Genomic DNA, 16,923 nt, shown 5'->3' on the forward strand with positions numbered 1-16,923 from the left:
GACAATGAATTCTATCTATATGATTAATATCAAGAAACTTAAAAACTTACCAGATCAGTATCTGCCTTTTTATACGTCAAAGCTTCCACTTTGGAATCCAGTTCTGCTTGTATTTGGTCTCTCCTTTTCATAACACCCTTCATATCAAAACACAAGGTCGGGATAGGTTGCACTGAGGTTTAATAATATTTGTATGACAAAAAATATACACTTTAGAATATAAATAGCATCTCTTCCCCCAAGTCATCAGTCATTTGGGGATACAATGACTTAAAGAAAAAAAAAATTTTTTAATCTCTAAAAGCTAAACTGAAAGCAAGCATTTAAGAGACTTCCCCCCCAATCTTTTATTCATTTTCCCAATACACATCTTACTGGGTTAGGTATTTTATGTACAACTCTTGATGGAACACCCTAGACATACACAGTTCTTCAAAAAGAACAAAAAAGCAAAACAAACAAAAAAAAATCTGTGAAATCACTGAAAATACATGCTATAGTGTAAAGTGGTTGCAGTTGGGATGTCACATGGGCCATGTCACCTAGGATGTCTGTAATAATTGGTAGCCCACTTACCCAATGCCAAGGCATGGTGAATCAAAGAGTTAATTACAGTGGGGAATCAGAAAACTGAAGTGTGCACTCACATTCTGAAACTCTGTCTTAGCTTAAAATATATCAATATTAATCAATTAGCCAAGCTTTTGATGAGAAATCACAGCCTCTTCTCCAACTGAGAGGAGCTCCATCTTGTTTTCTTGCATAATCATTTCATGTTTTGGTGTCTTTAAAACACCCTTGTGAAGGAATTTGAGTGCAGAATTCACCTTCACCTTTTATAATGTTTGCCAGTCTTTTACAATGTCTTTCCCCGAGTGACTCACTTTTCTTCCAAGACATGCTCCTTGGGCTTTATGAACCCAAGGACTCATTTTATTTGTACTCATTTTCGCTGGTTTTCACAATATTAGTTTAAGTAATAAAATTGTGATAATGAACACAAGTGGCCTAAACAGGTTAAGGAAGAAAAATGAAAACAAGCTCCAGGTAAGTGAACAATTCAACCAGAAAGAGTAGAAATGCAGGGCATACAAGAGAAGGGCCTTAATGAGGCGCAGGTTGTTAGGGGTTTTCAGAGGAAGGTTAAGAACCTACCTATAAATATAGTTAAATTTGGGAACTAAGAGGCATTAAGGATAAAAAGCATCCTGAAAATTACTCAGTCTAGTTTTGTGCCTGGTGGAATCACTCTTAAAACACTCAAAAGAGATAAACCTTTCTTGTATTTTCAAAGAAATCAATAGAAAATTCAGCTAATTATCACAGATCTTTTATATTTATTTCAATGTTTCATTGCCATTACTATCAGGAACCCCTTCCTTTCTCTAACCCAAATGACACGTACTACAATTTAGGCTCATTTAAGGTCTGTTTCCATAAATATGAAGTACGGTGCTTCACATAGGTAGAAATAGTTTAAGAGTTTGCTTCAGAAGACGAATAGTAAAATTACACAAATTTAATCATTTTGTCAAGGCATACACTTCATTATTTTAGCTCACATTGAAGAAAACCTTCCAATACAAAACAGACCAAAACTGCAATATAAATGCTACTGATTATACCCTGGGAATCTACAAAATAATATAATCAAAAGAGAACCTACAAAATAGTTCTTTCGGGTTACTATTATTAATTTTTCCACACCTATAATGATATATGACTTAAATTACATAATTTTCACCTTGACATAATAGAGAAACATCTAATTAAGGGAGAAGAATATACTATTTTTAATTATACAAATCAGATCTCTTTGAAGAGCCACACAGGGGGATATCAATAATGAAGCAAAACAATGAAATGTGGCCAAGGAGATTGATGGAGACAAGGAGACTCCTCCACAGTGAAACCTCAGAGGCTTTTGGGAAGCCAGAAGGGTCTGTTTATAGAAGACCCCAAAAAAAGCAAGTAATGGCAGCAACCTGAAATATCTACAAAATATTTAATGGCTCTGAAAGAAAAACCTAAATGTGATAAGCACAAAAGGGGCAGAACCTCATGCTGAAAGGCTAAGAGAGCTTTTCTTACCAAGACAGAAGCAAAATTAAAAAAAAAAAAAAATTCCCTCCAAACCAAGAGTACATGAAAACATGGCTCCGATTAGAAATGGCAGAAGAAATGGACTATATCTGAATGTAAGCAGATTCCTGCCCCCACGGCCACGCTAAAACACCAGAACCCTGAGGGTACCAGTTTGTGCCAAGGTATTGTGCGCAGAGGATAGTACAGGATGAAAAACATTAGCTCTGCAGATAGCATTGCTAAATCCCAAATATCTGGAAACCTTAACTTGAATTGAGGAGGTTAAATGCAAAACTTTGACATAAGAGGAAGAGAAGGCTTTGCCACCACTGAAAGAAACACATTTTAACTTAAAGGAATTTTTTTTAGAAGCAACCAGAAAACAAAACAAACATCAAGATCCACTCAAGTACTTTGTACATAATGATAAATGAATTGCTAAATCAAATGTACCTAGAAGGGGGTAAGCAACAACTCTTTCATGAAAAGAAATTTCTAAAGCACTAAAAATTTTTAAAGTAAACTTTTAAAAGCTTGGAAAAACTAATCATATCCTCTATGTAAATCTTGACTGAGGATGTTTCAGATCTACGTGTAATCTTACATGTCCTTATTGCTACTGAGTATTCTGCCTTTTATTAACATATTCTGCTACTCATCAGTTCACTCACATAGTGAACAAATATTTATGGAGTATCTGTATATGCAAAGCATTCTGCTCAGATAGGAGGACAGTGGTGAAACAACAGAAATAGAAACCGCCTTTGTAAAGCTTGTAATCAGGTTGGGGACTAAGGCGAAAGTGTAATGAGGCATTCTTACCATTACCATTTCACTGTAAAGCACATACTCATGTACAGCAGGAAGCAGGGCCTCTGAGAGTCCAGACATCCGTTTCTCAGTGGCCTTACAGCATTGGTCAAGGCATCTGGCAACCCCTCTTAGACTATCAACCAGATCTTCTTCTGACGCCGACCACAGAACATGAATCGGGCCGTATTCTTTCATTTCATCAGAATATTCTAAAAACGAAAATTAAGTCCTTCAATTTATAAAAGCTTTAAAAGCCCCTATACTAAAGACAGTAAGAAAGCTATTTTTCATTGTGCATATATTCTTCCAAATGCACATAAAAGGAGGGATATTCTCTTTCATCAAATTGAGTGGTCATTCCAATCCACTCAGGCCAGTTCTTGAATGACTACTGTCCAAGAGTGATCAGCAACAGCCACCTTTTTCACTCTCAAAAGTATCCTGGCTTGGAATATAAATTATACGATCACTGTCATCTATCATGGACATCTGCCTACCAAATAAACTATACCTCAGTGTCTCAGAGGTAACATTACCTAAACAAACTTGTCTTCTTTCTCCCCTTCTCCTGAATACATATCCTACTTAACAGTAATTGTTTCCAGTGATCTAAGCAAAAAATCCAGGTATCATCCTATACACATACCTGCACAGAACTACTCAATCACCAACTCCAGTATTTCTTAATATCCATCCATCCATCCATCCATCCATCCATCCCTCCATCTACCTATCTATTCTTGCTTCCACTGTCATCAGCTCACCAGCATCTATAACTATACTACTGCAAGGGACTTCTAACTATTCTCCCTCTTTTAATTTTTGTCACAGTATATAAACATTGAAGCTTCTTAACTGAATTAGAAAGTCCTTTATGATCAGTCCCTACATTGCCTCTCCAGGTGCAACCCTTGAGATTCGCTCCCAAAGATATTTTAATTCAGGCCAAAATAATTACTCATTCATGAATATCTCATGAATTCTCCTCATTTAAACATTACACATATCCCTTTGCCTTGCCCTTTGCCATTCCTACCATCTGACAAACTATTTCTAATCTTTTAAATCCTAGCACAAATAAATTCCTTCTGATTCTGTTCCAAAAGATTTGTAGATGCTTTCTCCTCAATGAGCTGATCATAATTTTATATTTCTATTAACGCCTATCATAATTTTATGCTTGTATTATCCCATTCTATTATAATTGCTTGCATAAATCATATGCTCCTAGGCCATATGCTCCTTAAAACAGGGGCTGAGTCTCATTATTTTCTTTTGTCTCAAAGCCTGCTACATACTGTGTTCAATAAATATTCTCATATTAGTGAGAGAACGAATGAACAACAAAAGATTATTCAGTGCTTGATAAGCCATTCATTCAAAAATTTGGATTTCATTTTAAAATCTGAATTATTTTTACATTTTTGCTTTTGTACTATCATCTTTGATAAATGATAGCTTTTTATGGTAGAGAATGTATAAGCAGTAAGCAATTTTTTGTCTAATATCCATTAGATACAATGAAATTCTCTGTATTTCATCATCTTACTACTCATTAGGGTTAGTTGAAATATGTCATATTACTCTAAACTATTAAAATATCAAAAGTTCATATGATCAAGCAAACTGAAAAATATTTTTAAAAATAAAAATAACGGAAATATTAGTTGTCACTGAATAAAGGTATGAGGCTTCATGACCACTAGAGCCTTTCCAATTGCACCCTCCTGATCTAGGCCTATCCTTTGTTTTAAGTAATGGCCATATTAAACTAATATTTCTAGCAAAGAAAAATGTTTTCCTTTATCTCTTTTTCTCAATTTTTGTATACAACAGTGTGTATCATTAAACCCTGCAATATTTATGTTTATATAGAGAGCTTTCCTAAAATTCTGCACTGTGCTTACACAGCACTCAGATCACATTTATATGCAAACACTTAATGAGTTGCACTGTAATGTCTATTAATATATCTGTTTCCCCAACTAGACTCTGAGCTCAAGGACAGGTACCATTTTATTCCTCCTTTAGCCTCCAGCACAGAGAAGCACCACAGCATGTGGTCAATACAAACATGGCAAGTAAACTGGGGAACACAAAAGAAAACAAGATCAAAGAAAAAACTTGAATAAAAAAACTTTTAAGATTTTATTTATTTATTTGAGAGAGAGAGAGAGAGAGAGAGCATGAGCAGAGGGGCAAAGGAAGAAGGAGAAGCAGACTCCCTGCTGAGCAGGGAGCCTGACCAGGGTCTATCCCAGGACCCTGAGCCAAAGGCAGACACTTAACCAACTGAGCCACCCAGGCACCCCAAAACTTGAATAAGAAATTTCTAAAAAGAGAAACCACTAGTTATGATCACCAAATTTTCATGATTTGAATATGAATGAAATGTCCTTTATAGGTTAGGCTCCCAAGGCTATAAATGAAAACATTCCATCATTTTGAATAGAATCTGACAAGTGGGCTTCACATTGGAAAGACAGAAATCCCTCAAGTTTGGGCCAGTGGCAATCACTCCCTGAAAATTAGAACTCAAATTTATAAAGTCTAACATAAAATCCAGCTTTCCTTCTGAGCATTTCACCAACTTTAGAGTACACCAAAGATTTTAAAACTATTCCTTTGCACCAGTAGATGTGAAGCAGCACATTGATATTCTACAAAACTCCTACATCTCAAGAGTTTCCAGCGGCTTCTCTGAATCGCTATCCCACTTAACTATGCATCAAGAATATACTTAACAGAACTGGAATCACAGAACACACTCAAAACAATTAGCCTCTTGAGATTTAAAAAAAAAAAAAAAGACAAATGGTAAATAACAAAGGCAGACCCATAAGTCTTAAAAGAAATTATTAAACTATATTCAGTTACCACAATGACATCATCAAGTAGCAGTGCATTGAAAAAAAAAAGGTAAAGGGAAACGTACATTCAGCTATAACATTTTTTTCTATATTTCTTTTAATAACCAATCGATTCTTGATAAAGCAAATTTTCCTACCACCAAATGTTAATTCATTTATTTTTTCAATCATTGAACAGGTTTTAGTTGAGTACCTACTATGTGTTAAGTACTATCTAGATACTAGAAATAAATCTTTTCCCTTTTTGGTTCTGATGGAATTTACTGTTTAATGGGGGACCCAGAAAATAACAACAACAGAATAAGCCATCAATATAGAGACTCTCAAACCAATTTATATTAGGAAGCAATATAAATTGACTTAGCCACCTATTTTTAAAGTAGTTAAATGCAATTAGAAAATTAGCAAAAAGTCATCATGGAATTGGAAAAAAATCATCATGGAATAAAGTCTAACTTATAAACTGAAAAAAATAAGAAAATTGAAAAAGGAAATGGTCACAGAAAATAGAAAGAGGGACCTAATTTCCAATATATAAATTTCTCTGCCATGCTGGAACAGGCCTAATAGAGAGTACTTGTTCCAAAAATACCAATAGGAAATGTGGAAACCTGATTTTCTTAAACATCACCTTTTTGATTTTAAGCTATGATCCATGTTGTACATTTGAGACCAACTTCATACAACTACATTCAAAATCTGAAGCTCAGGGCTTACTTTGCCACTATTACTTAAAAATGGGAACAGAATAGCTAGTGATTGATTAACGCAAATGTGGACTGGCCATGACTACCTTCAAAATCGTATAGAAATCAAAGATGTTCTCAGTAGGTCTGGGCATAAGCCACACTTGAAGGTGAAATTCTAACTTAATGTTATGTGATTCCTCATGTAAGGAGCATAGACGTCACTCCTCAATCTTAACAAGTAAAATGCTGAAGAGACTGAAAAATGAACAACTTTTCTTGACTCTGGAAGATAGGAGAAGACACAGGACAAACCATTGCCCTCGAGGTTGGAAAGACAGGTGAATACAAGGAATTGTGGGTTCCTGGGCATACACGAAAGAGCGGAACCACCTCCAGCCACCCACTGCTGGGGTAGGGGAACTGCAACCGTGACTGAGGGACTGCTGGGGGCTCAGGGTGGACAACTTAAGAGTTAAAACCTTCAGGAGGACCCAGTCATGGGGGGTCCCCACAATATTGTGGGATTTACCCAGAGGAGTTCAACGAGGTTCCCACAGTAAATACTGAATAAAAACTACTCCTGCTTCTTGCAGGGGAAAATGAACCATTTTGAAATAGCCAGAGCATCTGTTCTTCTCAACAAAAGCCTGCCCTCAGGGGAAACTAGTTACCAGAGAAAGGGAGATACTCAACTCCAGCCCACTCTGGCCATTCTGTCCCAACCAAGCAGGGAGGGGAAAACTGAGAAACTCTTGTGACGTTCACAGTCCAGAGGCACAGGCTCTCACCAAAAAACTGAGACCTGATCGCAAAACTATAGAACTGTTCAGGTATAACAATTTTTTCTATATTTAAAACTATAGACGCTTTCTCCTCCCCCACGCCTTACTTAGTGCATTACTAAAGGCCTGTTTACAGCAGTTCCTTTTACCCAGTATCATGTCTATTAAGAAAAAAAAAATCACAAGGCATAATAAAAGGCAAAAAAAAAAAAAAAAGATAATTTAAAGAGACAGAGCAAGCATCAGAATCGGACAGGGCAGGGACCTTGAAAAGATCAGACCAGGAATTTAAAGCAATGCTCTAATGGAGAAAGTAAATGGCATGCAAGAACAGATGCAGGCTGTAAGCAGAGAGACGGAAGTCTTAAGAGAGAACCGGGAAGAAACGCTAACTTCACGTGGCTTTACTACACCAGCAAATGTGAAGATCCGTCAGAAACTGAACAACTTTGTGATCACATTCCAGTGATTCTACATACCCCTTTCTTCCTTGTAAATTCTCTGAGATATTTTATCTATCAAATTTATTTTCTGGCTAAATATTTCAATAAAGTTATTCATTTCCATGAACTCCTCCGGGCGGCTTTTCACTCCTCTCATTGATAACGCGACAGCTCTGACTGTCTGCCCCATCCTGCTGAGCAATCCAGGCCCTTGCTTCTTGTGAGAAGACAGTTCCTAGAAACAGACAGACAGACAGACAGACAAATGAAATATTTGTGCTGAAGCAAATATTCCAATATTCCCAACAAAAGGAAATCTGATTGGAAGGAGAGAGAATAAAAATGTTTCATATACTTTTCTTTTCATGTAGTTTGAAGCAGCTGAGTTTTAATGGGGCACATTTCTTCCTCTAAGTCTGCCTTCTTGATAATATTCCTTTTCAAAGTACTCGTGTGAAACATGTATACCTGCTTCCTCTCAGCATGGATCTTTAAAAGAACGAGGTTTAACAGAGGGGATTGTGCTTAAGGAGATGTTGGAAAAGATAAGAGGATAATATGAAATGCAATCTATATTTTATAACAGGAATTTAATGGGAAAATGATTGAGAGAAGATTTCTTAGGGTCTAAACTACTCCCTGAAAAAAAAAAAAAAAGGAAAATTTCATTAATTCTTTGGTTATAATAATAGCTAACATGTATTGAGAGCTTAGTATGTTCCAGGCACTATACTCACATTTTTTTTCATCTATAACTCACAATAACACTAGGAGGTAGGTTCTATTATTATCCTCATTTTACAGAAGAAAATACAAGCACAGGAAGGTTAGGGAGCTTGCTCTAAGTCCAAGAGCAATTAAGTGCTGAACAAGGATCAGTCTCACTCCAGAGGCTTTACAGCTCAGCACTAACTAGCTTTGTCTTCATACTCTTTCTACAGTAGTTTGTAAATAGATACTCCCTGACCATAGATAGCTCTTCAGTCAACTGAAGTTGGGTAAACTGTGACACTACCTCTACTTGCTGGCTGGCTGTAGAGAAAGATTTTTAAGAATATATGTAGCCGGCTGTTTCATAGTTAATCTGGGAGGGAGTGCTACAGACTTGCAAAAAGAAGAAATGCAAGAAAAGGATACACCACACAAAAGTAACCCTTTAGAAGTAGAGCATATTGAAAAAGAACACCAAGAAGACCAAGGGATTCTGGTGATGGTTATACCACTTGTAAACGTAGGTTTGGGATCAAATAAAAGTTGATCAAATAAAAGGTTACCCACCATGAAAAAAAAATCTATAAATAATACTGCTGACTACCAAGTCCACAGATAAAAATATTATTATGTATTATTTACCCAAATATTAAATAACACATTTATCCAGATTTTCTTTCCTGAAGGTCTTACACAGAAGAATACATAGAAAGTAAACTTGTTTGCTTCCAAGTCAGTATGATTTTATGAGCATATAATGACAGATGCCACCCCTTGACCAGGTAACACATCTCTCCAGGAGTGCTACAGCATCTCTCGGTACAGTTAACATTATCAGAGACAGCACAAGTCACAACTGGCAAACTATTATTGTGAATGTTGACTACAGAGAATGTTTCTAGCAGCTTCTAAGGTTCTGGAGTCAGGCCACAAATTCATTTCACAGAAGTCTCGAAGGGCTTCCAAAAAGTAGTACTATCTGTCAAGACAGATGAAACACTTTCGAGCCTCTGTCACTTTGGCAACAACTGAGAGATATAAAACTCAATATTGGTCAGCAATCATTTCATATTGACCATCTTCCCTATCCATTCTTTTTTCGGTGAGTTATATTTTCATAGGTGACAAGAAAAAAGAAGAGGAACATATAAAGTTTCTGCATTAGAAGAGATATACCCCCTTCCCTTCATTAGGTAATTGAAAGAAAAATAAGAAAATTGCATTCTCTATCTGGCTATCCATCCAACCATCTATCCATTTAATAAAGACTTTTATCCTAACTTGAAAAGTCCTAACCCATTATAAAAGAAATATATTTGTATATGTTCAGTATTAATTAGCTATATATGTGAGGAGTACCCTGACATTATAAAAAAAATCAGCTACTAAGAGAAATATGAATATGTGTATGTGAGGAAGATAAAAGATGTCTGTGATGTTTACATGTAGATTTGACACAGGGTTAAATCTGAAGGATATTTCTCGAAGGTCTGATAATCCATCTTAATTCAAGGATGCTGCTGCCTGATTTATAAAGCTAAACAAGAGGAAGCGTACAACCTACTATACATAAAGACACTAAAGGATTATATGAGTATAAATCAAAATTCTTTACCCAAGCTTGTGCAGTAAGAAACACTTTGAAGTCTTCATTAAATGTTAAAGTTGGATGATCAGCAATTCGGTTCAGGAATTTCTGCAGTGCCTTCCTGCGTGTCTCAATGAAGTCATCATTAAAGCGTTCCACCATTCCTTTCACGATAAACTTCTCAGGCAATGGCTGAGGCAAAAAAATTTTAAAATGCATCTGAGCATTATGTGGCATGGGATTACAAGGAATTCTGTACTCTTCCTTTCTGGAAGACTATTCAAACACGTGATGATTTCTTATAAAAATAATTTTTCAAGATTCACAATGCTAGAACCAAAACCTGTAAAATCTTAACATATTTAGAATTTTTAGGAAAACAAATCTGTACATAGATTGAATGTTTAAGAGCAAATGTTTCTAAGATCAATGAGTTACACTAAATTTAAAGGTCTGACATTAGGTTTTCAGCATTCTAATGATTCACAAGACAAAATGGTAGTCACCCTATGGAAAAAAAAATGTAGACTTACTGGAATAATCAGAGTGGGGTGTGCTTCTTCAAGTTTTCCTTTCAACCAAAGGAAATCTTGATAACGTCTCCTAACTTCAAATTCACTGGAGTCAAATTCCCCACGAGATGTCTGAAGAAAGAAGGAGAAAATAACAGCACACGCAATATGAGACGGAAGACATTTGCCTAATGTTATTTTAGACATTCTGAAATAAATGGGTCTCTAAGAAAAATTAACAAATTCTAATTATTCAGTGTTTGTCAGCCTGTACTTTTTTTGCAGTCATCAATTCATGTAGCAGATGAAACAAAGCAAACTTTTCAGTATTTCCAGAAAGAAAGCAAACATCATGCTCAAATTTAAAATCCAAACTGAAAAATCTGTCTTAGAGCAGCCATCTGCCTTCCAGAAGATTTTAACTACGATTATATTTGGCGTGACTTTCTTGCTAACAAGAAAGTGTGTTCTGAATTTAGGTTTCAAATATATTTTTCTCAAGATGATTAGAATTCAGAATTTGAGGAAAGTTCTATTTTTGTAATTTGGAAAATAACCTGAACATAACTGAGAAAAAATGTTTTCCTGGAATTTGCTCAAATGAATTGCTTTGGTAAAATCTGCTTTTAGTATATGAAAATTCTAACATTTTACAGTGATTTTACCACTGTTTAAAAAATGTTATTAATGAAGATTTGATGTGAAAAGAAAATCTTCCTGTCATTTCTCAAGGGATTTTGAGTTATATCCCTAAACTCCTAAAAATTAAGCAAATAAATTAAAATATCTGTTCTCAACAAACCAAAAATCTATGCCAACACATATGACAAGAAGAACATGGGTATAATATCAACCTCACTTCCACTGCATGAATTCCAAACCAAATAAAAAAAGATTATCTAATACACACCCACACCAATATTGCATTAACTAAAATTTTTGCATATTAAAAATTATACACATTAATATTAAGGTTGAAATTTTCCTGGAGGAATAATGATGGATTAACACATTGCATGCATATTTCACACTCACCAGAAATATCAATCACCCACATAGATGAATGCAATAGTAAAATTAAGTAGTTCAAGTCATAGATGCAATCTTAATTGTCATGAAATAAGGTTCACAAAAGTTATACTTTCCAAGGTTTATCCTTTTAAAATGAATGTTTAGAATATCATACAATATATTTTATCAAAACATTTCCTTTTTAGTGGGAAAAGTGGAGGCAAATGAGATGCAGAAGTCTAAGGAACTAAATGTTCACAAAACACTATGAAATCTTAACTATGGGTACAAGTTATGGAAATGGTAAAAATAGGAAAACTAAATCTAGTAGAAACACAGTTTAACAACATATATACGAGTTGGTATATGTACATATATATGCAAATACACACATATGCATACATATATACACACAAAACATGGTTTATAGTCACTCATTAAAAAATACTTATTGAACACCTTCTTGTACGTGGCACATATGTATAGGTTCACTACCAATTTCCAAAAATATAAATTGGCATAACCAACACTAAAATACTAAAAAATTGGGCAATTAAGAGCTTTATATGTCCTCAAGAATTTTCAACACTTTAAGTAAACATAGAACAATCTGATATAAATTCTGGCAAGAGGAAGATGTAAAATCAAGTCAAATAATTGGTTGATTCTGTCCCCACACTCAGTCATTGACTTAGAAGAATTTTCTGACATACAGCAATAGCAGAGGAAGAAAACAGAAGGTAAGTACAAGTCTCAAAGACAGTGTGTTCTTTTGTGCTACTTTAAGAATTTATTCTATTCCCAAGGAGTTATAAGACTAAGATATGGCAAGGAAAACAAGTATTATCAGCTGGGCTCAGATCATGGTTAATTTCCCAACAACAGGGACAGAATCGTTCTCTCATCTAAAGTGGCCAATTTCGGTCATTAGAAGATAGATAGAAACTTCCAAACTATAGGAATAACACGGTTTGATGACAGATCTCCAACTTAGAAAGAACATGTGTTCCAAAAAGTTAATTTGAAGCACAAATAATGCTTCTAATATAGGATACAGTTTTCCATGGAAGCTATATGGTAAACGGTGTTTAATTTCTCACGTCTGACTTTAAAAGCTTGGGTACTTGAAGTTTAGGATGAATAGATTCATGTGATCTATACCCCAAAACGCACTTATGCAACAAACACTGACCTTTGGTCAAGGGCAGTTACTCTAGGCTCTGAGGATTTAGAAAACTGGTTTTGAGGGAAAACGAATCTTAGAATCAGGAATATATTTTAACCCCTACTCCACACCGGTAGACATTTAGGAGTCTGTCTTCATGATGAGGATGTGAGAGAGAAGACCCTTGTTAAACCTCCTCACTCTTGTTTCTATATGTAGTAAAGGAAGGCACATCTCTTGATCTCCAAAAGAGAAAATACTTTAGAGCAGTCACTTCAGATAGTCTAACCTGGAAAGTAAAGGGTACTTTTCCACGATGAGAACAGATGCCAGGAACATGGGCTTCCTGACACTCATAATTATTTACAGCCAGGTCATTCTTAAGTGTTCCTAAGTAGATATTGTCAGTATACAAATGTGTGCATGTATATGTGCATTTACCCTTATAATTTTAATGTCATAAATATAAATTTTCATGAAACTAAAACTTTCTCAGGGAAGCCACCTCTGAACCTCCAAACTAGACAGGGTGCCCATACTCATAAAATCATAGCATTTGTAATTTTTAAATAATTAAATAATTAAGCATGTAATTGTTTAATATCCATCACCCCCCCTAGATTGAAAGCTCCACGAAGGCAGAGGGTATGTCTACTTGATTGCTGGTGTTGTCTCAAAATACAAGCACAGTACCCAGGACATAACTCTCCCTCAACAAAACTTCACTGAATATATGAGAAAGTGAATAAATGATAATAAGTGAATAAGACAGAAAAGACTATTTGATAACATAATATCCATTTACTAAATATTTATATATTTGTATCTGCAAGGCATATTTTAGCATATATAGGTATACTGTAAATATTAGGATGTAGTAAAAATAATCAGAAGTAGAACAAAGGGATTTATTGTATAAATAAATTTCATATTTCATAAAAATGAAATAAAAGATAGTTGGCCATAACCATGTAGAGATGCAGAGAAAACACATATAGTGTGAAAGTAAATAGTCTGGATTTAAATCCCAGCTCAGGTAATCATTATGGTGTGTGACCTTTGGCAAGTTACTGAGTTTCAGTGTCCTCATGCACAAAATGGGGGTAACTCATAACATCTAGGTCCTAGGATCATTGTTAAGCTTTAAATAAGTTAGTATGTATAAAGTGGTTAGAACATTGCCTGGCACAAAATAATCACACAATAAATATTAGTTAAACACACTGTAATATCACTACTACTACTACAATGAGAACAATACATTTAAAGTATGATGTAAATTTGAGTAACTCATCAGAATTATATGTCAGTGATTAGAATAAAATTCACAGGGTGGCTTATAAAAAAGTGTCTTTCTAAGAGAAACTAATAATGATAGGAAAATTAGTCAGTTACACAAATTCTTTGCTAGGAAGAAAGATAACAACGGGTACTTATAATTAAAATAGTAATACCAGGAGAAATCTGGTTCTGTTCTTAGCAGTATGTCTGTATAAACACATTAAATATTCACAAAGACCCTACAAGGTTAGTACTGTTATCTTATTTATAACTGAGGAAACTAAGCATAGAGAGGTTAATTAAATTGCCCAAGATACATAGCAAGAAAGGGAAGTCATCAAGATTCAATTCCATGCTGTCTTGTTCTACAGCCTCTTGATATAAGCATGATATCACAAATTTCTTCACTCATCCATTCACCAAAAAGTTAAATTGCTTACTTACTATATCCTAAGGATTGTGTTTGGAAATATGGATAACTTAAGATACAATTACCTTCCTTAGGAAGCTCACAGACTTGTTAGGAATAAATACAAATAAACACATACAGATAGGTGAGTACTGAACATATATTATGTGACAGGCATTTTGCTAAGTGTTTTGCATTGATTACCGATTCTAAATCAATTCTTACAGCAACTCTACAGAACCAGATTCGATTAGCATTTCTGTTTTATAGATTAAAAAAAAAAAAAACCTTGAGGCTTAGAAGGATTAAATATAGACCTTTAATTTCTTTGCTATATTGACTCCAGTGTTTTACATTCTTTAAGAATCCAATTAGGACAACATGAGAAAACAGAAGAAAGAAAGAGAACTTGAGCCTGCAGGTGCCAGGGAGAGGGGGGAGCAGGCATCATTTTGAGTTGCTGAAAAATAAACAGTAGTTTATTCTTCCTCTAGAAGAGGAAGGACATAGCAAACAAGGAAAAATATATGCCAAGTCATGAGAGTAAGAAATACCCTAGAGGGGCACCTGGGTGGCTCAGTCGGTTAAGCGTCTGCCCTCGGCTCAGGTCATGGTCTCAGGGTCCTGGGATCGAGCCCCACATCGGGCTCCCTGCTCAGTGGAGAGCCTGCTTCTGCCTCTGCCCCTCCACTCCACTCCTGCTCTCTCTCTCTCTGGCTCTCTCTCTCTCAAATAAATAAATAAAATCTTATAAAAAAAAAAGAAATATTCTAGAGTATTCAGATAACAAAAATAGTTCTAGTTGAGTGGAGAGCAGGAGTATTAAAAATGGGGAGGTAGGAGATGAGTCTTATATGGTAAGCCGGCATCAGACTGAGAAGTTCTTTGTATGTCATTCAAAGGAATTTGTACTTTGTTCTATAGGAAATGAGGAACCGAGGAAGGATTTTAAGAATCTGAGCGAAGAGATCAATATATTTTTATGAAATATAACTAGCAGCAAGGTGGAATTTGCATTGGAAGAAGTGATTACAGGAAGATGGTCCAAACCCTTTTCAGCTATAAAAGAGATGTACAACAAAAGAGATTAGCATGGGGCTTCATAAAGAAAATATTATAATAGGGGCACCTGGGTGGCTCAGATGGTTAAGCATCTGCTTTCAGCTCAGGTCATGATCCCAGGGTCCTGGGATCAAGCCCCGCGTAGGCTCCCTGCTCAGCGGGGAGACTGCTTCTCCCTTTCCCTCTGCCCCTTCTCCCCCCTCGGGCTCTCTCTCTCTCAAATAAAATCTTTAAAAAAAAAAAAGAAAAGAAAATGTTACAACTTATGAATATAATTCTTAAAGGCTGCTGTTACATAAAGGATTTTAAAAAAACCCAGTTATACTATTTGGTTGTTTTATTCTGTCAGAAGTAAACTGTCTTTTTACAGGGTCTTCTCCTAGGATTAAGAAGATTTGATTCTAGATTTACTCTGCCTTTGAATTATTGGACAACTAACAGTATCTAATAAAGCGGCCACTTGCTCTTATTTGGAAAACAAATGAAATTATATTTTATAATCTTCAGAGATATGCTACAACATTATATATATTATATATATATCTGTATATATATATTATATCAAGTTTTTAAATAGTTTTCTTTATTAGCAAACTGAAGCTCTTCTTTTCCTAAGATATTTCTTCATAATTTTTGAAACTAGAAACTAAATGTTCCTCTTTCAAGATGCATAACTGCTAAAAGATGAGTGACTGTTGTAATTTGAATTTCACTGATTTCATACAGAACAAGGGAAGGATAGATCAGATGCATTGTCTTACCCAAAATGGTTGAAAAAAAAAAAAAGTCAATTCAGCTAAGATTCTCTACTGTTGAAAGTCATAGTGAACAAAAAGCACTTCCAAAAGTTCAAAGAGCAACTGTATTCATTAAAAATTTACCTTAGTAATAATCCTGTATGTAATGAAAGTTTCAATTGTAGTAACATGGCTTTCAGGTTCATCAACTGTAATGAAGAGATCTTTCAAATCTGGCTCATCTTCAAACTTGACTTGATTTATCATTGACAGAGGGGATGTTGGCATCATAGGGCTGAAGGAATTCATGTCCATCAGTGAGGCATCCTAAGGAATTAAACACATTCAAAAATTAGTATCTATAGAAGAAATAGTTTAAAATCCTCTTTTTTCTTAGAAACCATGAAGACTAATGATATATGTCAAGAACAAAAAGGATGATTGGACTCATGGTTAAATATGGTATGTTGAACATGTATTTTTATCTGTTTCCTCTTAAAATCCCACTTTAAAAATGACAGCAAAGAAACAAATTAAAACAAGACAAAAAGGCATAAAAAGGCATAAAGCCTCAAGGTAATAAAAGAGAGAGAGAGAGAAGGAGACTAAGCAAACAAAAGTAACAACTTTTTGGAAACTGGAAATCTGATCGTTGAGGGGTAAGTGAAAGAGCAGCACAGAGAAAGCTGAACAATAAACCTAGGAGATGATGGTAAACTTAGAAGGCACGTTTATAAGAGAGAATCCCAGAGTGACTTGAAAATT

At 35.1% G+C, this 16,923-nt stretch overlaps 1 protein-coding gene across 4 annotated transcripts in view; it reads right to left on the minus strand.

Moving 5' to 3' along the window:
* Positions 1 to 16,923, minus strand: part of SNX7 (sorting nexin 7) — a 107,267-nt gene that overhangs the window by 64,955 nt on the left and 25,389 nt on the right. For all 4 annotated transcript variants that reach the window (XM_073896259.1, XM_025872265.2, XM_025872267.2 and 1 more), the window contains 6 exons: positions 16,303 to 16,485; positions 10,515 to 10,625; positions 10,009 to 10,173; positions 7,719 to 7,917; positions 2,908 to 3,107; positions 51 to 137 (listed from right to left, as the gene is read on the minus strand). In XM_073896259.1, coding sequence (XP_073752360.1) covers positions 51 to 137; positions 2,908 to 3,107; positions 7,719 to 7,917; positions 10,009 to 10,173; positions 10,515 to 10,625; positions 16,303 to 16,473 — 933 coding nt within the window. In that variant the 5' untranslated portion in view covers positions 16,474 to 16,485. The remainder of the gene's footprint in view (positions 1 to 50; positions 138 to 2,907; positions 3,108 to 7,718; positions 7,918 to 10,008; positions 10,174 to 10,514; positions 10,626 to 16,302; positions 16,486 to 16,923) is intronic.

The sequence above is a fragment of the Callorhinus ursinus genome, unplaced genomic scaffold (assembly GCF_003265705.2).
Source record: "Callorhinus ursinus isolate GAN/ISIS: 27379988/994484 unplaced genomic scaffold, GSC_fseal_2.0 scaffold9, whole genome shotgun sequence".
NCBI lineage: Eukaryota > Metazoa > Chordata > Mammalia > Carnivora > Otariidae > Callorhinus > Callorhinus ursinus.